Source organism: Mus caroli, unplaced genomic scaffold (genome assembly GCF_978045245.1).
Source record: "Mus caroli unplaced genomic scaffold, Mus_caroli_1 scaffold_10, whole genome shotgun sequence".
Taxonomy (NCBI): Eukaryota; Metazoa; Chordata; class Mammalia; order Rodentia; family Muridae; genus Mus; species Mus caroli.
The window spans coordinates 20,689,120-20,710,434 of NW_028227265.1; the positions used below are offsets into that span (position 1 = coordinate 20,689,120).

Sequence of the window (21,315 nt, forward strand, 5' to 3'; positions counted from 1 at the left end):
TAAGCCCAGGCTTGCCCAGGCTCGCCCGGGGTCACCCATGGACTCAGAATCTGCTCGCTCCCAGAGACAAGTATTTGTCAGTAGGAGCTGCTCCTGGTGTTAGGACAAGCCACTGGCACCTCACATCTCCTGAGTGGGGGACATGGGAAGGTGGGAGGAGGCGGGTATGTTTACCTAGGAAAGCAGGAAAAGGTGTGAATGGGTTTTGGAGCTTAGCCTGTTCCACAGTGCACTTCCATGACGGCTTAGGAAACGACCCGACACCAAAGGCAGAGACCAGGTGGTCAGAGTGGCCTACCACAGTCAGTCAGACCCATAGCCAAAGGCGGCCACTGGTTAAAACAGAAGTCATGAACATTTTGCAGGACCCACCCATGAGTCCAGGGGAAGGAAAAAGGAGCTTCTATCTGATATCGTGGGCTCCCAGGTCCCCTGCCTCACTACGATTACACACAAAACTCATTTTAAAAATCATCACTGGAGCTGAGATGGCTCAGTGGGTAGAGATGATTGTCAGTAAGCCTGCCAACCTAAATTTGATTTCTGGGACCCATATGGTGGAAGAAGAGAATGAACCACTCAAATTGTACACAGACAGACACACAGACAGACAGATACACACAGAAACACACACATGCATACATGAATACACAATAAGTGTTTTAAATTAAAAAAAAAAAAAACAAAATAAGCAGAATAAACAATTCTAGGAGAAAATATGTTTTGTTTTGTTTTGTTTTGTTTTCAGATTAGCTTAACCTCTGTGTTGTCCCACATTTTAGAAAGGCCAGTCCTAACACAGCAGCACAGAAATCTTGGGACCCAGATGGCTTATACTTGGGGGATTTTTTTACCCCTGAGTCTGGAATATCTGTATTTACCTCATGCCCTATGTTTAGATTGGGTCTGAGCTCTAAACACAAATTCATCAGATTTAGTTACGCTGCCCGAGGGAACTCGGTGCCATTTTGGCAGTACCCACATGTTTTGGCTCAACTTTCTGATTGGGGATTTTTCAGATTAGGGTTGCCGCACCTACATCAACCCCCATGACACCCAGGGAAGTGACCACAGGACAAAGCCTGCCTGTGAGACTCCTGATCCTGTGATCTGTGATCGCCTCCAACATGCAGGGAAGATGGGAAGACGGCAAGGCTTGGTTGGAAGGAGGAACACTGGAGATCCACTGGGAGGTCAAACTGCAGGCAGTCCCTACTCTGGCAAAAGACGGCTAACTCCAGCTGCTAGGAATGTGGCTTAGTTGGTGGAGCCAACCCTGATGTCCAATGGAGCCTAACATGACGACCAAAGTTCAGTCCCTCATGAAACTTTGTGTGAAGGTGTGCACTTGTACCGTGTGCAACTTGGGAGGTGGAGGCAGGAAAGGAAGACTAGAAGTTTAAGATCCTCTTCAACTACTCAGTGAGTTGAAGACTGTTCTGAGCAGTCTGAGACCCAAAAAGTTACATTGTCTCAAAAAAAAGATACTGTTTCAACAAAGCAAAACACAAAGTTAAAAAAACAAAACAAAACAAAAAAACAACTTTTAGTTTGCCCTGGCTGGGCATGAACAATTTGCCAGGAAGTGGGGCAGAAGAAGAAAGGGGGGGGGGGGGTCAGGGCAGGATGGGGTGAGCTGGGCAGACTGAGTGCTCTCCCTAGGTCAGCTGCTTCTGGAGCGGTTTCCCTAGCAGACAGTAAAGAACTTGATTACATCCAGTTAACTGTGCTCTAAACTGATTATGCATGTGCCGGGCTAATGGATTACATTAGCAAGAGGAAAAGTAGCACACAGTCAATCTCCATTACTACCGGGCCACACCAGGGCCCCCGCCAACCACCTCCAAACCCCACCCGAATCCAGGCTCCGAAGAAAACCAAGGAAAAGGGAGCCCTCCCTCCCTGGCCACGAGTTTATCTTAGTCTCATGGAGGGAACGCAAGGGCTCCGGAGTAAGCTCTGGACTCATAATCTGTGTCATCCAAAGGTGGGTGGGAGAGTTCCCTGCCTCTCAAAAGAGCCTCGGCGAGCAGAAGGGCATTCATTCTCCAAGGACTAATAAGACCAGACTCTAAAGACCGTTGCTTCCTGACCCTGGGGCAGCTCTTCTGAAACACCAAGGCTGATCACTCCAGACAGCCACCAGCCAAAGAGTTGCTGGTCCCAACTGGCCAGCCTCTGCCTCAGTATCTTGGGCTCTTCTACTTGTGACTTTGAACAAGAGCAAACAAACAAACAAAAAGCCGACAAAATAAATAAGATAGTAAGGCCCAGTTACATGTGACCAGCGCAGATAAGGCAGAAAATGTTTCCTTCACACCTGTTCCTCAGAAAAGGCCTCACTCTTGACTTTCCGGGTGTGATCCATGGACATGATGTGGGGTGGGGCTGGGGGAGTGGGGGTGAGGAGTTCTCAGTAAACCCTGTGTTTCCTGACCCTTCAGAAGCAAATCCAAGAGTTTGGCTTTAGTGGAGCCCTGGACCACATGGAAGATGTGGCATGAGGACTTAGCGGTCAGTGTGTGCATTTTACAATCTAAGGGGCGATCCATTTCTTAAGAGAGAAGAGCCCAGCTTCAGTCCATGTCTATGCGACCCTTCATAAGGTGACAGATGACCTCAGTGGCCAGGAGGACTCCCTTGTGCAAACTTAACTGCCGGGTCCCTCAGAAATGCTGGTTCCCTCTGGCGTTTTCCCACCTGGTTGTCTTGGCCATGTCAGCACCACTCAGGTCATACCTGCAACTGAACCTGACTACCAAGGGCATTCTTTCTACTGTGGCACGAAATCAAGCCAGTCCAGTGAGGAATTCGTATGCACAGAATAGAGGGTCTGGCTTATACTCAGTATACAAACCAATCCCAGTCCACTGGACCTGGTGTCAGCTGTCACTTCTAGAACACTCTATCCCTACTGCCTTTCTCTAAAATTGCTCCTTATACACAGTGCTCCCTGAGGACGCGCCAAGGCAAGACCAATCGTAAACACCAACCCAGCGGAGACCAGGGAGAGCCCAGGAGTCTCCCTCCTGTGGGGTCTCCACTGACAATCACAAGAGGGACACGGGAGACTGTGCCGGCTCAGAGTCCACAGTCGGCAGGAACTGACCACTTGCTAGCCCAGGAGTGAGAATCCGTCAGAGGAAAGAGAAGGGGCTGAGGAGGAAACTGGAGAGGATGGAGAGAGGTGAGGGAGTGGAGGGTGTGGGAACCGAGGCTGGGGAGATTTATGGCGATTTGTACCTGATTGTTCATACTAAAGCCATTATGGGATGATTAGAGGGAAAGGTGAGGCTTTAAGTCCAGCGAAAATCAATAGGAACGTCTGGAGCAATCCTGCCGTGCAAGTAAAAGGACTATTTACAGTATCTGCAGCCCCTCCTCCTTGACGGTCTACACTGCTCAGCCAGAGACTGAGGGGTTGGGAGAGAAAAGGAGAGGGAAGGAAGGAATGAAAGAGGCTACAAGGAGAGGAAGCAGAGAACATGGATGCAAAATGCAGAAACTTGAAGAAAGAACCAAGGAGCTCCTTCACGTGAGCTCTTTCTCTCCATAGCATTTACTGCCTTCCACCACAAAATTTAGCCATGGGATCTGCAACTCATCCTCTCCCTAAAGAATGAAAACGCTGTGAGGGCAGGCATCTGGATATGAGTACATACATGTGTGTATATCTGCATAAACGTGTATACATGTATTTATATGTGTGTGCATATACACATATGTATGTGTGTGTGTATATATATGTATATGTGTGTGTGTGTGTGTGTGTGTGTGAGCACGGGTTTGTATTGGGCTCTTTTATGTGCACTGATATTCTTCTAGAACAGTAAGTGGTCAGTATATATAAGGTGTTTAGCATACAGCGAGATGGATAAACAAAATGCACACATGAATGGCACACTCTGGGAGCACAGAGGAGTGAAGAAATAAAAGATAGGCTAAAGGACAGAAAGGGAGGCTGGTCCGCAACAGCTGAGGGAGACTCAACAGACTACTGCAGAGACCAGCACCAAAGAAGGGAGCCACACAGTAGTGGGCTGCTAGAAATTAACCTGCCCCCTGAAATGAGACACCCCAAACCTTCAGCCACCAGAGGAAGCCATCGACACAATCTCAGGCTTCACTGGGCACTGGATGCAAAACCTTTAGAGTTGAGACCGTCCCTGGGTCTCAGGAGGTCGACCTCACCTTGTACAGCTTCAGGCTGGCCTCGTGCCTGGAGTTGACTGTGTGCAGCCGCAGCTTCTCCAGGCTATTGGTGTAGTAGTCGCAAGCGTTGCACTTCAGGTGCACAGGGTTGCCGATGGCCACACACTTGAGCCTCCACTCGTTGGCCTTGCCACCCTCCTTGATGTGGGCCACCAGCTGGTACTTCTGCACGTGCTTGTCCGTCTTGCAGTGCAGCTGGAAGTTGGCCTTGAGCTGCGTGTTGTAGCGGCAGAGCTTGCACTGGTAAGAGTCCCCCATCACGGCCTTCCACTCGTCCTCCGAGAGGCTGCGCTCCACGTTCATGTGCAGCCCCAGCATGTCCAGGTTGTCCGTCGTGAACTTGTTGCAGACGGCACACTGGAAGAGCTTCAGCGATGGGTCGTTGGTCTGGATGAAGCTCTCACCCAGGTTCATCAGCTCCTCCGATACCAGCTGCCCGCCCCCGAGGCGCATGTCGAGGGGGATCTCACCGCCCACTGTAGGGAAGGTAGAGGAAGACAGTCAGAGGTCAGCCTCGCAGCCATGGTACAGAGAACAAACCCTGCAAGGTGCTAGTGGCTGGCGAAACAAAATCCTTCTGCTGTGTTTGGATAGTCTGTGCTTGGTAGAATAAGAACATCTAGGTACATTTATGGACTGTGGCCCCGTGAATGATCTCAATGCACCCCCTCTTTCAGGATCCAAGAAATCTTTATATACAACAGGATCTGAAAGTCCAGACCCCAACCTACTGCCAGAATCGGAAATGTCCATAATACCAGGCCTCTAGTAGGAACCTAAAGTGGGCCCAGTATTCACCTACACCATCTCGGAGGAGCAAAACTTCCTGCCATGGTAGGAAGTGGGCTGTGGGGTACCTTGCTGTCTACACAGCAAGAAACTGAATTTTTCATTGCTATTAATGTTAATATCGATGGCCACACTGCAGCACAGCTAACTGTACTGTAGAGATTTCAGTAACGAGCCCTCATCCCCTCCCAGGCCCCTCTTGTCACTATCCTACCTGTCTGTCAGAACTGCCTAACCCACCTCTTACCCTTTCTAGAAAGATGTTCCTTTTCCAAGACCCTGTATCACATGGAATCCTGGGTCATAGCTAGCCCTCCACAAGACCGTATCGCAGCTGCATCTCTACCGGGGTGGGGGCCCTCCAGGGCCAGAGTCCAGCCTTGTTCTAAACGGCCCTGTTGTCTGAGAGCCCGCCCCGTGTACACAAGAGCAGAAATTTTATGCAACAGACAAGGGTCAAAAGTACCAAAATGGTACATGCTCGGGAGGTGACTCTGGACAGGCAGCTACAGTCAAGGGCTCAGCTTGCACTCCCTAAGAAAGGTCTGAGAAGAGACTGCCATCCCTTCCCTCTGAACCCCAACCTGTTTTCTGTCCATCACTGCCCTGCAGAAACCCAGGGAAAGGCTTACCTTCAATGGTAGGGAACTAACACGGCAAACTCTTACATATACCACCAGAAAGCCTTGGAGAGAGCAGCCTCCCCTCTGTCGCCTAGATGTGCATGGTCTTTAGAAGGCTGACTGTCACCTTCTAGTTCCTACCTCTCCTTAGAACACATGCACTCAAGCTACCAGGTCTGCCCCCACCCTCCTCCACCCTCCATCTGATATTTAAACTTGACCTTTTTATATGTGGTTTGACTGAGATTTTTTTTTTTTAAACAACTGATTAGAATCCAAGTTAGTGGCTCATCAAAGAAAAAAATGATGAAGATGACAGGGGAGACAGAGGGAGAGAAAGAAGGGGGGTGGGGGAGGCAGGGAGTTTGTATCGACTACAAAAGAAGAAGAGTTCAGTATGGACTCCACTAAGCTACATTCGAAGTCTTCAGACAGTGTAAGAAGACAGAGGAATCTTCCACACGTGCATTCCAGAAAGTTCTGGAGGCTTTCCACTCTGGGCTCTCTTACCATGCCCCCTATTGAGAGGAGCCATAACTATGACTCTTTTTTTTTGGGGGGGGGTGCGGGGGGAGCAAATAATTAGAAAGGGGAAAGAAAGAAGAGAAAGAAAAGAGAAAGGGAAAAAGAAAGAAAATCCAGCTCTATCCTTCACAGGGACAAACTCAGGTAACATCCTTAAAACACACTCAGTTGCTCGGCCAAAGCAAAAGCTGCCCAGAGGGGAGAGGCAAGGAGCAAATGTGTTACTGTTTCTGATGTGAACCACCTGAAGCATCAAATCTTCCCCCACTCTTCTAACGCAGCCTGGGCATCGGCGCATCAATAACACTGCTCTACAGAGAAAAATCCGCTGTCGCTGGCTGGACGTCTGGAAGAACATTAGAAGCCCTCAGGAGGAGCAGAGATGTAAGCCCCTGCTCCCATCCCTGGTTCACACAGGCCCAGCGGAGGAAAGCCGAGCGGAGTCAGGATGACAAAGAGCCCAGCCGAACTCCTGCCAAGACTCCACCTTGGAGGAACGCCAAGGCGTTGGAATCCTGCAAGTCCACACAGTTAAATCAACTGCAGTGAGTTAGATGACCCTCACTTGATCCACAGGCATCTGGGAGCCTGTCTGAGTAAGACGGAGGCAGGCCACGCCTCTTGAGCCCTATGTGGGCCTTGGGAAAGACCATGGACCCGTGACAGAGACTCAACTGGCTTGGACTTCACGGCCTGGCACGGGAGGCCACTCAGAAGCACAGACTCAAGAGGCACGAATGAAATAACATATCCGAAAGCAAATGAAGGAAGCAGCGGCCGACTAACCCCCAAGCAAGCGCTCTGTAGATGCCTGGTTACTCGGGGAAACAGGAGAACTGCCCTGGTGACCCAACTCCTTGATTCTGCTAGACTTGAGAGTCTACAGGGAGTCTAGGGAGGTGCGTTCACACGGCTGCAAGTCTTATTAATATCCTGTCTACAAATGGTGGCAAACCCATGTAAGCCAAACCAGACCGAGGGGTTAACACCCTCCTCTTCGTCGTCAAGAACTAGAAACAGCTCTGGAGCGAGCATCTGACCACTAGAGAGAAGGTTCTCTCAAAGAAAGCGTGGGAATGGTAACCTGCTAGGTGAGAGTACATTTCATAGAAGCCCTTCCTGCCCTGCTGCAGAACCTAACCATATCTTATACCCTAAAGCCACCTCGCCGATGGCCTGACACCAGCTTCACAGCCGGTACCACGGAAACTTTTCTACTTGCCTCTGTTCTTCCTCCTGCTGAGGCCACACAACATCCTTTGTCAATCCTCTGGACACATCCTCTCGTCCCCGCACCTAGTCAGCCTTGCAACATGCAACAACTGTGACTCTCCTCACCCAGACAGACCTCACAGCCACCAAAAAGGACAGGACATCTCTGAAGACCCACCTCATCCAACCACGGTGCTCAGAGCTCAAGAGCCCTTCCCGACTGAGCCGGGCAAAGTCCTGGGAAGGGACAGCTCTGCTCTTGGGACGTGAAGTGGCTCTTCTTTGTGAGTCTGAACACAAGGGCTGTCCTTCTGCTTCTTTTGTATTCTGGCAACGCTAAGAACTGGGGTGATTCCCCTGGGACTTACAGACACTAGGTAGAAAAGGAACAAAGCCACAACATATGTCTCCAACTGAGGAGTTCAAGGAGAAGCCACTCACTTTCAAGGGAACTAGAAAGACCTTGATTTGTCGGCATGAGCTCATGCAGCTTCTAGGCTTCTGTGGTATGAGGGCTATACCCAGTTCATTCTGAATATCTGTCTACCAGAACTTTATTGCATCTAAGATGGGAAACTAACTGTTGGTGAGGGCGGGGGTGGAGGGGGGAGGACTAATTCCTGTTGGTGAGGGAGAGAAGAGGAGGAGGAGAGGAGGAGATATGGGCTTCAAGGCACCAGGAAACAACACCCACCCTTCCCAGGGTGCAGGGTTCCCTCTGGGGAACAAAACAGAACAATGGACTCTTGCGCCTTCGTGGTTAACCAGTGCGGCAGTGAAGCACCTTCAGATCATTTGGTCATAAGAGATCAACAGGTGAATGTTTCAAAAGAGAAAACAAGGTTTCTAATATCATGAATTCAAAGAGATGCAGCAGAAGGCAGGAAGAACGAGCTTGGATGCTCGGAAACACAGCTCCCCCCGCTCCCCCGCAACCGTCAGCCCTGCAGCGAGACCTGCGTCCTGGTGAAGTCTGGTCTCCTGGCGCTCACTTCACCCACGCCTACATCAAGGTAGATGCTCACTGTGTTGCTAAGAGCACTACTTATTCCCATGTCAATCATAGGATAGTACTTAACGGAAGTTCTCTCTCCAGATCCCAGAAGGCCTAGACAGTAGAGTCAGGGAATGGAAGGTAGCCCGGGCCCCACATAATGAGGTCCAAAGGGACCTGACCATCACACTGACCTTCAAAAAGTCAGAATATGTGTGTTTTTCCTGCTCAAAACATTGGTCATGACGCACAGGCCCCAGTACCCAGATCCCACCCACTCTTGGCTCTACTGTGTATGAGTCAAACTAATCAGTAAGACTTGGCACTGCAGTCTGAAGAAAAAATGTACCCCAAGGCCTATGTGTGTAAAGACTTGGTCCCCAGTCTGTGGTGCTATGAGGTCATGAACCAGAGGTGGGACCCAGCTGTAAATCTTCCAGTCATATGGGACCCTGGCTACTTCCTCTCTCCTCGCTCCTCCTCACTCCTCCTCGCTCCTCCTCTCTCCTCTCGCCTCTCTCCCTCTCTCCCTCTCGCTCTCCTCCCACCATAATACAAGACCTTGCCACAGGACCCAGAGCCATAGGCCCAACTGACCACAGACTGAAACCCCCCAAAACTGTGAGCCAAAACTATTTCTCTTCACATACCCATCACTTCAGGCATTTGTCACAGTGACAGAAAGCTGACCTTTGAAGGCCTGGATGTAGCCCACCCAGCATCTCTGGAAGATAGATACTGTTTTTTCAGGCAACAAAGACCCCCACCCCCCACTAGCCAATATCCAACTGCTATCAAAACTTCGGCTTTCTTTGGTGGACAGTTTTACAATTTATTCAGTTCTTCATTTATCACACTACTCATGACGGTGTCCCCAGGGCAATTTAATTCCTAATTAATTCCCAACTACACTGATCAACAACTCATCTGAAATAAGTAAGGACGCATCTCTTTCATCAGGATCCTCGAAAATACACAAGAGAACTTGGGGAATCTCCCAGGGTGGCTCCCAGCTCGGCACAGAACCAGTCTTTGTGTTTTCCGATAGGGCTTGTTACAGCTTCCAATTGCTCATATTGAAACGATGATGGTCCCTGTTTAAATTATTGAGGATGATCCCAGCTACAGTTTCCTGTAAGTTTCGATAAATATTTCACGGAACCCAAGAGTTTTGAGTGATTATGGCAATTTTTCAAATTGAGGAAGAAAAGAGAGAGAGACTGGGAATAGGAAAGGGAGGTTGACCATAAGCCAAAAAAACTAGAGGCAGCACTCAAGTTTTAATACTGACCCTACCTAGCCAGAGTACAATTAAAGCTCTGTCCCATGTATAAAATCTTCCATATGCACACATGGGGTGTGGGCTTGAAATCCTGGAGGGAAAAACACTGGATGGTGAGACATTTCCATTTAAATTAAAAAAAAAAAAAAAAAAAGATTAAAAAAAAATCAAAACCAATTCACACACAGGCCTGCCCCCAACCTACTCTTACGTGAGTCCACCCCTGGGAAACCCCTATGGTTAAAAACACACCAAGTCGGAAGGGAGGGAAGGAAGGGGTTAGCCTCACCTAGAGCAGGCGTCATGGCGGCCATGGGCCCTGTAGGATCCAGCTGGAATCCACTCATCATGAACTGGGCATCCGAAGCGGTACTGTCCATCTTCAGGTTGGGCAGGTTCATGTTCTGGGCCAGGTAGTACTGGTAGAGCTCAGCCTCGGCGGGCGAGGGGAGGCTGCCGAGCCCCAAGTGGCGGTTGTGCTGGATCTGGGTCATGTTCTGTTGAAGCAGCATCATGTTGTGCATGTGTTTCTCACTGGTCATGTGAATGCGGAGGTTCCTGGCCACGTTGGTCTCGTAGTCGCACACCTCACACCGCCACGTGGGTTTGGTTTTTGGTTTGGTGGGGGAGGGGGCGCCGCAGGAGCTGCCGATGTTGGCAGCGGCAGCTGCTGCAGCCGCGGCGGCTGCCGCAGCCCCGGCGCTGTGGCTGAAGACCTGCTCGCCCCCTCCGTTCTGCAGGTTCTGCATGTTGTTGAGATGTTTGTCGGACTGCATATGAATACTGAGGTTGCCTTTGGTAGTTGTGGAGTAGTTACACACCTCGCAGCGGAAAGGCTTGTAACCACACGTGTAGCTCTCGCCTCGTGCCAAGCGCGGGTGGGGCTGCCCGCTTTTGCAGTAGACGCAGGAGCCCCCCGGCTCCGGGTGCTTCTCCTTCATGTGCGCCTCCAGTGTCTGCTGGTACTTATAGTGCCAGTTGCACTTGGGGCACTTGAGCGTCTTACACGAGTTACGAGAATGCATCATGGTCATGTGGCCGCCCAGCGAGCGTGAGGAGCCCAGGACCGTGTCACATTTGGGGCACTCCACACCGCTACCTGAGGGGCACTCCCCGACCCCAAGCTCGCAGAGGGAGCCAGCGTGCTGGTGATGAGGGACAAAGCCCCCATCGTCGCCCTCTGTGCTTTCATTTGGTTCTGGTGCTGTGGCACTGTCTTTATTGGCACTTTCGTCAGCGAAGTCCAGCCTCCTGCCCTCTGCCACGTTGGCCCTGACGCCCTCACTGTTAAAGCTTAAACGACTCCTCCTGTTCGCACCATCAAAGACAACAAAGTTAGAAGCAGAGTTAGAAGTAGTAGAAGCTGGGCCCCTCGACAGGGTCTGGAGCACATTAGGCATTAAGGGGGAGTTAGAAATGCTTTGGTTTGAGAGAGCAAGGTCCTTTTTGCTGCTACCACCTGCGGGGGCCCCAGACTCCTCGGGGGGCCTGTCCTCCAGCTCCTCCTCCAGGTCATTTGGAAAGAGTCCTTTGCAGCCCTCCTCTTCCTCTTCCTCTTCTTCCTCCTCCTCTTCCTCCTCCTCCTCCGCCTCTTCCTCCTCCTCTTCCTCCTCTTCTGCCTCCTCTTCCTCGGCTGGCTCTACTTTCTCGGAGAAGCAGTCCTGATGACCCCCCGATTCTTGCTTATCTCCTTCAGCTGCCCCAGAGTCCTTGCCCTCTGAGGATTTGGTAGGACTAGAAGCCAGAGGCCCCAGGGGGACTGAGGTAATGGGGGTCTTCAGGACCGAGCTGGTAAGCCCGCCAAGGTTCAAGAGGGTGCTGGGGGTCAAGAGACCAGCCTGGGGCTGCTCAGGGCCAGCAGCAGCTACGGCTGGGAGGGCCTCCTCCCCTTCCATGCGAATGCCACTAAATTTACCATAAAAACTGTGTCCGGGGCCTATGAGGTTAGCTGTGGAAACTAAAGGGTGTTGAAAGTTTTTGTTTTTTGGTTCCAGAAAACTTACAAGGGGTTCCTTGTCTTTGCCAATCCCTTGGATGATAGCGGAGATGTTCTTATTGCTAAGAAGTTTCCGCTCCTCTTCGCTCAGGGTCATTCGATGGTCGTGCACCGCGTGGGTCACAAACGAACGCACATACCCAAAGGAGAGTTTGCACAGGAAACACATCAGAATGGGTTTCCTCTTGCCGTAGAGCACAAAGCCATCGAATTTGGACAGGTCCACATTGTTGGGAACATCTTTGGATACGCAGGAGCTTTTGGCAGAACCATCGCTGTTCAGGTAATCCTTGTTGCTTTTGTGTCGCACGTCAAAAACGCGGAAGCTGTGCAGGACAGGGCTGAGCCCCGCCAGGGCTGAGGTATTCGGGAAGGCCGGGTCTGAGCCTTCAAACCATTTCCCGAAGGATGAGGCTATGTGGAAAGTGTTGATGATCTGCGGGTACACGGGTGCAGCACACGAAGGGTCCCCTTGTTTCCCCCCCACCCCTGGGAGAGAGTTCAGGAAGAGCGAGGGGACAGCCCCGCTGCCGCTGCTGCTGCCACACGCGGCCCCGCTCTGGGCCAGCTGGCTCAGGCTCTCGACAATGTACGCGGAGCCGTCTGGCTGGTAGACGATCTCCCCGGCCAGGTTCTCCACATCGCTCTCCTCCTCGCCCTCCTCGCTGGTGTCGCTGGCGCTCTCCTCTCGCAGGGCCGGCGGGGGATGCGTGCCAGGGCAGTGATGCTCCATGTAGGTCTGGAGGCTGGAAAAGGAGGCTGAGCACTCGTTGCAGCTGACCTCCTTGCTGGCGGGCTCGGCGGGCGGCCCAGCGGAGGTGCTGCTGTCCGCCAGGCGCTCATTGAAGGGGGCCCTCAGGCTGTCCAGGGGCCCATGGCTCTCGCCTGTGGGCTGCTCCATGCTACTGGGTTTGTCGGGGAGGTGGGCGCTGTTGAGTTCAGTCCATTGCCGGTGCTGAGGGATCCCGCACCCATTGTCCTTCCCCGAGACGACGGGCGAGTCACAGCCTTCCATGGTAAGGCCTGCTTGGAGCTTTCATTGCACCCAGTACGGATCGGACCTGAAGGGCGGAGGCGAGGGGGGGTGGGGAGGAGGGAGAGAGGGGAAAGAGAGAGAGAAAGGAAAGAGGTTAGGAGGGCCGAGGCTAAAGTCCCCGCGTGGGGTGCTCTAAGAAAGCTTCTGTCCACACCCACGACACAAAGTTTGCAGGGCAGAGGGCAGACTGGGGAACATGGCCCTGCACAGTGCGGTACAGAGAGGGCAAGAGGCACCATGGACGACACAGCCGGGTCCATGCGTTGAGTGGGAAACAGGGAAGTGGTCAGGGATAAGCCCCTTAGACTTCACACTGTCTGTCACTCTACAGTTCGATCCACTGGAAGTTTCACTCCATGCCATCAGGGCTTTGAGACAGGCTGGGCAGGGAGCCACAGTGGAAGAGGCTTAGCATCTTTCCAGTACCCAGTGAGGTCACGGAACGACCCCCCCCCCCCAATACAGATAACTTATATGAAGCCATCTGTAGCAGATCATTTGCACTGGGGGGAAGGGGGTGAGGGTGAGGGGACACCAGGGAGGATGAGGGGAAGAAGCTGTGGCCACCTTCTGAAAGAGCTGAGTGACATAGAGAAATCAGTGCCCATGTGTCAGGTTTGGTAAGTTCAAAGGTCTACAGGGGTCAGAGGGCAAAGGTAAAGGTTTAGGTACATCCTGAAAAGGGCCCAAGGGGGACAACGGTCCACATCCCTCCCCTTCGGGTCTCGGAAACATCAGAAGTCACATTTCCCAAGCAGTAAACCTTGCAGGGTAAATCCTAACTGAGGCCGGTGCCACGACTCTCAACCATCAAACTGAAGAGAAGACCCCCCTCCTTCACCCCCAAATTCCCATCTCCTTCACCCCCAAACCAGAAAAGCTTCCTTGTCTGGAGCTCAGCAGACTTCGCAGTGAAACTACGAAGGCACCGAGAATGAGGCTGGCCCGGCTTTCAATGGGCCAATGCCTCCTTGGGGAGCAATACCTCCTCAGCCCATCTGCAGGGAGCCTGGTCGCCATGCGCCTTGCATGGGGTGGGTTTCCCCTAGCAAAGGCAGAGACGGCAGCTGGGCTGAGCAAGGCCCTCTTCCACAGCTGCCTCTTGGTTATTAGTTGCTGCCCTAGCAGCTGTCCTGCAGCCCTGGGGCTTTTCCGTTTCCGACTCCAGAGTGCTACTGAGCTGAACTTGCCCTCTGAGGGCTCATGTCCCTGGGGAAGGTAGCAACAGATCACAGGCTGCCTGGCTCCTGCACCATCACCTCCTCGGGGTGGTTATTGCCTTGTTGCAGGTCTCCTACAGGTGGCTCAGCACCTCTCGGAGTTCAGTCTTTTAGCCACAGACCCCAGGCCATCTGGCCCCTGCTCTGCCATCTAGCTCATTCATGAGCAGCAGACAAAGCTTTTGGCTAGGTCTCATCTCCCTCCATCTCCTGCCAACCTTGCCTTCGACTTTCTGTATTTCTCCGGGCTTGACTGCATAGTGAGCCAACAGCTCCCCCTCGGGAAAAGGAGGAGAAGGCAGGCTTGCAGAGGCCTCCAAAAGGATGTGCCATGATTGGTTTAAGACTCTCACGCACTCACTTGCCCAATCAATCTACTGATAACCTTGGCCTCTGTGATGGTAAAAGTTCTGTATGCCTTAGAAACGACCTGTTCGCTTCAAACAAATCACCTCACTAAACCAGCCCCAGTGGCAAATGAGACAGGGCTACCCACAAGGCTTAGCTGGGATCTAGGTGAGAATCTGGGGAGGCTCTTCCTAAGGACATCCCTGATTGGCTGGATGACACCTGATTGACAGTTCAAGCCCAAAAGGATGGCAGGTCTGAAGGGGCGGGAGGGTTAACAGCCCGATTGTAAAATCAATGTCATAAATGCTTGGTAAGTTACAGGAACATGCGGGAAGGGGAGGCCACGATTGATAAAGGAGAACAGCTTTGATGCTGCACCAGGGACTTGTTTATTGACAGCAAAGCCAATCTCCTCTCCAGCCTGGGTTGGGCCAGAGAAACCTGCTAGCATTTACCAATTAATTGGTGGGCTTTGCTTGCCTGGCTCTCTTCTTCCTCCTCCATGAACTGGCCGGCTAAGGGGCTGGGACTTTAAAAACAGAATATAACAATGAGAGAGAGAGAGAGAGAGAGAGAGAGAGAGAGAGAGAGAGAGAGAGAGAGAGAGAGAGAGAGAGAGAGAGAGAAACTCCTTTAATTTGTTCCCTACTCCCAAGCAAGTTACTAGTTCTGAAAGACAGGGAACTGGGGCATTGGGTCTGGGGGGTTGATCCTAGGAAGGTGACAGTCCATAAAAATGCAGGTGGGAAAGAAATCCCAGTTTCCAGACCCAGAATGCCTGTGTTAGAGCTTCTCCCCCATACCCACTGACTGCAGGCGAAACTTTTTAAGGAGATGTGTCAATAGCACTGTCCTGAAAAATGCAGGCTCACACCCCACCCCAAACAGACCTGTCAGGTACTCATCTCTGGGGACCCTGAATTAAAGTTTGAGATGCTGTTTCACATCTTCACCAGACGACCAGCCTGTCTGTTTCCATATTGCCAGGGCAGGAAGGCTGCATGTGTCCTCCTGCCTTGGTCCCTAGCAGATGCAGAGAAGGAATAGACAGGGGAAGGGGGTGGGTGTGCGCTGACGTGAAGCAATCTCTTCATCCTGCCCAGTCTGGCAGCTCATGGGCCTCGGGGCATCCACTACTCTCCCACCCAGAGAGCTTGCTCTGTTTATCAGCCAGTCAATAAGAAAAAGGTAGTTCTTACTTAAGGAGGCAGAAGTCAACTCGGCAGGTCGATCAGCGCTCTGTCTGTAAACATGGTTTCCCGTAAAATCAATGCTCTTCAGTTACAGAGGGCGGCCTGGGAACCAAGTGGGTCCCCACACTTTCACGGGAAGCCCTGCCACTCAGCATTCACAAACCTCTCCTCGGCCCCCTAAGCCCTCCCCTCCAGCCCTGACCCCATCCCACAGACACTCCAGTCTGGCTCACCCGGAACTCTCAACCCTTCCTGCAGGCCAATTCTTCGTCCCCTGGCTACTCCCACAGGTTCCCTTTAAATGGCCTCAATAACTACACTCCAATGCTACTTGTTTAGGAATTCAGTTCAGATTTTATAAAAGCACATCTTTCCGATGACAAAATTCAAGGGTAGACACGGAAGCAATCCATCAGGCGTTTGTGCACATGCACTGTTGCTCCCTTCTTTGCTCTGCTGGGCATTTAAATCTGCCACTGAAAAGTACTCAGTGCACAGGAATTCCGGCACCTTAGGAATCCCCCAATACAAAAGGGGGGTGTGTGTATGTGTGTGAGAATATCAAAGTTCCCTGTTGTAAGGCCCACTGCAGTTTTGGAAATATCAATCTCTTTAAATGATTGCTTTGCAAGGATAGAATGCTACTACCAGGTCTGCCACACTTGCCTGGACAACTATCTCCCTCTTTAAAGTGAGAGGGAGTTTGTTTTAAGGAAAGTTCAGACTTACTCCATGAAGGAGGCAGGGAGGGAGGAGGGAGAGGTGAATGAAATGCCTCAGTTCTGGTAGGCTGAATAGGGAGGGGTGTGTGGTTCTAAGGAAGGGGAGGGGGCTCCTGCTGCTGCTCCAGCTCCCAGCGAATTAAACATGAACAGTCACACTGTGTAATTTTAAATTGTTAATTAGCACAGGGTTAATTAGGCGGTCCTTTCACGAGGGGCTGTTTGGCAGGAAACCAAGAAGGGAAACAAAGGGGAAAGCAAGAAAAACAAAGAGAATAGAGACAGCAAGAGAAACTGTTGCCTACAGGGAGAACCTGCAGGGCATCACCAGAGAAGTCAGCCAGCAGGCAAAGGTGCCTGGTCCTCTGGGGACTCCTTGCCCTTCCCTGGGGAGAAATGCAAGGATCACCCTTCTCCTGGGACCCAGGCAGTGCACAGCACACGCTGCCAACATGTTTTGACTCAGCAATTTCTCCATTCCAGGAATTTATTCTAAGGAAACAACCCGGGAGATGTGTGGACATATGAGATTGTTCATAATAAGATTTATGGCCAAAAAAAAGGGGGGGGGGGATGGAAATAATCGGGCAAAAACAGAGAATAAATAAATTAGAGTTCATGGAATTCAACATGTTATAAGGCTGATGATGCTGAAGAAAGCGTTTACAAGCATTGCAAGCTGATCAGCTGCAAATGGAGTAAAGTGTGCACTGCTAAACATAAAGCCATCATCATGTATTTCTATGAAGAAATGTTAGGACGGTAAATTCGAGAAGGCGGGGTTATGGGTGAGTTCATTTCCTCCCTGTGCCTATATTTCCCCAAAGCTTTTTTAAAGGCTTTATAATGGAAACGTCACTTAATGAGTTAAGTACCGAATCAATATCAACAGGTTTAATCATAACCGTCTAGGGTGGGTGCTATTCTTATACCCATTTCAGAAATGTAAAATTGAGGTAGCCTAAATGACAAAGCCAGATAGCTGCTGTAGGATCTGTGTTCTTAGCCACTCTGGGGATATTTTTTCTTTGATGTCTGCTGTGAAAAAAAGACAACAGCGAAGCATGCTGATAGCCAGTCTTTGCATTAGATCTTCATGTACCCAGAGACTGTTTCAAGATCAGGGACTGCTCAGACCTACCAGTCCGAACAGGAGAACTTAAAGTGGCCCTCTTTGTTTATTCTGCATAGCATCAGAAAGATAGAAGAGACCACGTGAGCAGAGAAGCCACAGAAAGCCACGGACGGCAGGCCCAATGTCCTCGCTTCTTTTCAAGAAAGGAGGGGCATAGTGGGACCGAAGAGATGGCCCAGTGGTTAAGAAAGCTCACTGCTCTTGTGAGGACCTAAGACCCCAGCTGGGCTCACAATACCCTCATCAGGCAGCCTGTGAGTCCAGCTTCTAGGGATGTGGCACCTCTAACTTCCTTGGGCACCTGTACTCATGTACATGTCAAATGAGAAGAAACAAAAAATAAAACAGAGGAATGCAGGGTCCAGAGAGATAGCTCAGTGGCTAAAAGTATCTGCTTTTCAGTCCCCAGAACCAAAGGTAGGAGGACAAAGCCAACTCCTAAATGTTACCCTCTGACCTCACACACAGTGCGCCACACGTGCCGACACGTGCATCATAGACGTGCAATAATAATAACAACAATAAACCTGGAAACTGAAAAGGGCATAACCTAAAAGCTGTACACCTAGAGATGCATCCGCAAGCTCGCTTGCTCGCCCATTATTTAAAGTGAAGCTACCATATATATGTCCGGATAGATATGTTCTCCTGAAAAGAGGACCACAAATGAGCATGGTGTGCATAGTAAGTACAGTGCCTCTCAAAGCCAGACAAGGGAAAGAGTGCTGTATGGGATCATCATTGTCAAAGTTAAAAGAATGGGCTGGGTGTGGCAGTGCACGTCTTTGATCCCAGCACTTGGGAGGCAGAGGCAAGTGGATCTCTGTGAGTTCAAGGACAGCCTGGCCTACAGAGAGCCCAGGACAGCCAGGGCTATTACACAGAGAAACCCTGAGTGCAAATTCTCCCTAGGTTTAAACAGCTTCCTCTGAGTGAGGGAAAACCTCTAGGCAGAGGAGGAGAGCCCAGGCAAACAGCCCATGAGAGCACACATAAAGGAAACCAAGCAGAGACTTGGCGACCTGAGAAATCCAGCTAAGAGTGAGGTTCAGTGAGGTTCCCCGAAGATTCCCATCTCAAGGTCAAGATCTCTCAAATGATAGAGCCTGCATGATTCCACAGCAGGTGGATGCCATGACTCCTAGCTAACATGGAGGCCGAGGCACACACTGACCAGGCTACCTGACCGATGCCTTGTCTCTATTAAACTCATGTAGATCAACAGCTTGGGGAATGACAGCAAGAAGACACAGTCACCACGTAGGGCAAAGACATTTAACAAGGAAAAACTAAACGTAGAATTGGGAGGGGGGGTTACTTTGACCAGTTGGAACATGAGACCCAAACTGTCACTAGGTAAGCCTGGAGTTGTTAAGTCCACACACGGTCAAAGGCAACAATTCAGGTCACGTGGATGCCATGACTGACTCTGGTTGACTCCTGTGTCTCAGCTGTGAACACATGGGGTCAGGCTCCACGTGACCCACCTCTGTATCCTCGGCAACCCAGATGTGATTAATAAAATGATGATTAATAAAATGATGGATTAAAAAGAAAAGAAAGAAAAACTAAGGTTGTGATAGAAGTTATAACACATGGAGAGAATGAAGGATGACCGGTGAACACGCCTCCCCTCATCCCTCCTCATACTCTAAGGCATGCCCAGCCAACGGAACTGGAACGGGTCTTTGGATAAGCGACCAGCACTTAGGCTGAAGCAGGAAGAGTGTAAAATGCGCTCAGAGCATCCTTCATTAAAGAGCACCATAAGCTGATGTCTCGGGTGGACAGCGAGCTGGAGGGGCTCCTGTCAGCCACACCAGGGATGACTGGAACAAGAGAACAAGAAAGAGCGGAGGGCTGACACATGATGCCTAAAGTCAGAATTCACAACTCCACGCAAACCAACAAACAGATGTGACAGCAAAGCTCTTCCTCAGGGTAGAATCCTAAGGAATTAATACATATACCAAAAACCAAAACTGAACAAAACAAGACTGTCCAGTCCAGAAATCACCCATCCTTCTGTGACCATCGCCCTAATAATAATCCATTCTGGGGATAAACAGTGGACACTCACACTAAAGGAAGGGCATTTTTAAAATCTGAGTTTCCCTCACAGCCTCTTACTGCAGAAAAAAACTGTAACCTTAGGGCAGAGAGAGGCCAGGCAGATACCAGCTTAATCAAGTGACCAGCAGTGGGACAGACAGACATCGTGCAATTCCTGGTGGGATCCTCTGAGAGGAACACTACAGCGACTCCCTGCCCAAAGCATCACACCTGAATCTACTCAACAAGGAACATCAGATGAACCCAGATCGAGGGAGGTCTACAGGTCGTGCTACGCTCTTCAGAAACATCCATGTCATCCCAGAAGGACGCAAGGAAAAGTGTTTCAGATGGAAGGTGACCGGGGAGATGAGACAAACGAATGCAGCGAACTTCTGTGGTTTTCTTTTCCTATAAGGAGCATAAGAGGGACAACTGGCAAAATCTGGATGTGGTCTGTGGATGGGTTAATGGGAGCCTATGCCTGGCATGCTAACATGGGATAGTTTGTCAGAAGACGTGCTTGGATGCAGGAGGAGGGAGGCATGGTGCCTCGATCCTCAAACAATGTAAGGAGCTAGGATGGTAAAAACACACCTTCAATCCCAGCACTGAGGAGGCAGAGGCAAGAAAGCTGTGGAAGGTAAGCATGAAGCCATCATGGGCTACATAGAAAAATCCTGTCTTGCTATATTTAAAAAAAAAAAATGTGGTATATATGTGTACATGTATGTATGTATGTATAACACACAAATATGTTGCAAAATGACTACAGATGAAGATAGGAAGTTTTTTTAAATGACTTATTTTAATTTTATGTGCACTGGCCTTTGCCTGCACATATGTGTGTGTGTGAGCATGTCAGATCCCCTGCAACTGGAGCGACGTCCAGCTGTGACTGCCAAGGGAGAATCGAACCCAGATCCTCCTGAACAGCAATCGATGCTCTGAGCCACTGAGCCATTGCTCTAGCCCAAGAACGGGAATTCTCTGTTCTGCTTTTAAAACTTCCTTTTATACCTGCAATAAAGTCAAAAGAAAACTGAACTATCAGGAACAAAACTCTCCAAAACTGTGCATGTACTATAAAACCCACCCAGATGTGTAGGTCCTTATCTTTATGGGAAATTCCCTCTTGCCTCAGCTTCATGAGGGGGCAGAGGCTACAAAGCTGGGCAAGGAAGTATGAGAAGAACAGAACAGAACAGAACAGAACAGAACAGAACACCAGTCTTCCCTTCCTGCAGCTGAGGCTTCTGGGTAGAGTCCTCTGGTTGGAGAAGACAAATCAATAGACCATTTTAACTAGGGTAGACTTTCACATAACACTACAACAACAAAAACACAAACAAGATAGATCACAACTTTTGGCTACATTTCTTACCTTAGTGAAAAACAATCAAAAAACAAACAAACAAACCAAAAAAAACCCAAAAATTAAGATGAGCCCCACCAAGGAATTCTAGAAGCCCACCAGGTCAGTAGTAAGTCTACACTAAAACAGCAAAATAAATAAAAATAAAAAAATACAAAAACATTACTAACACAAACACACACATGGAGAGAGAGAGAGAGAGAGAGAGAGAGAGAGAGAGAGAGAGAGAACACAAAGGAGGTGTTAAGGACACTTGCTGCTCTTAGAGAGAACCTAAGTTTGAACTCCCTGCGCCAACACTGGGCAGCTCATAGCTGCCTATAATTCCAGCTCCAAAGGTGGGGATTGCAGATACTTACACATAGTTAAAAATAAAAAATAAATCTAAAACAAAACACTAGAAATCTCGTCCATGGGGCAAAGAAATCATGCCCAGATCTGCTTTTGCTTGGAGCCTGGTAAAGAACCATTCAGTGTTTTACACCATAATAGCCTCTGTCTACTGATGTACCTTAGTCGGGAAGTGTTCAACCATGCACAAGTGAGATGTCATGGGCTTAGTAATGGTGCCCCAACAGCCCCAGGAAGGATTCTGCAA

The 21,315-nt window shown here is 50.2% G+C and overlaps 1 protein-coding gene across 4 annotated transcripts in view; it reads right to left on the reverse strand.

Annotated features, from left to right (window-relative positions):
* Zfhx3 (zinc finger homeobox 3) overlaps positions 1–21,315 on the reverse strand; it is a 253,485-nt gene that overhangs the window by 151,571 nt on the left and 80,599 nt on the right. For 2 of the 4 annotated variants that reach the window (XM_085843596.1, XM_021169308.3), the window contains exons 2-3: positions 9,927–12,694; positions 4,192–4,688 (exon numbers count right to left, since the gene is read on the reverse strand). In XM_085843596.1, coding sequence (XP_085699722.1) covers positions 4,192–4,688; positions 9,927–12,648 — 3,219 coding nt within the window. In that variant the 5' untranslated portion in view covers positions 12,649–12,694. The remainder of the gene's footprint in view (positions 1–4,191; positions 4,689–9,926; positions 12,695–21,315) is intronic. The other 2 variants (XM_085843598.1, XM_085843597.1) reach the window with 1 other exon arrangement.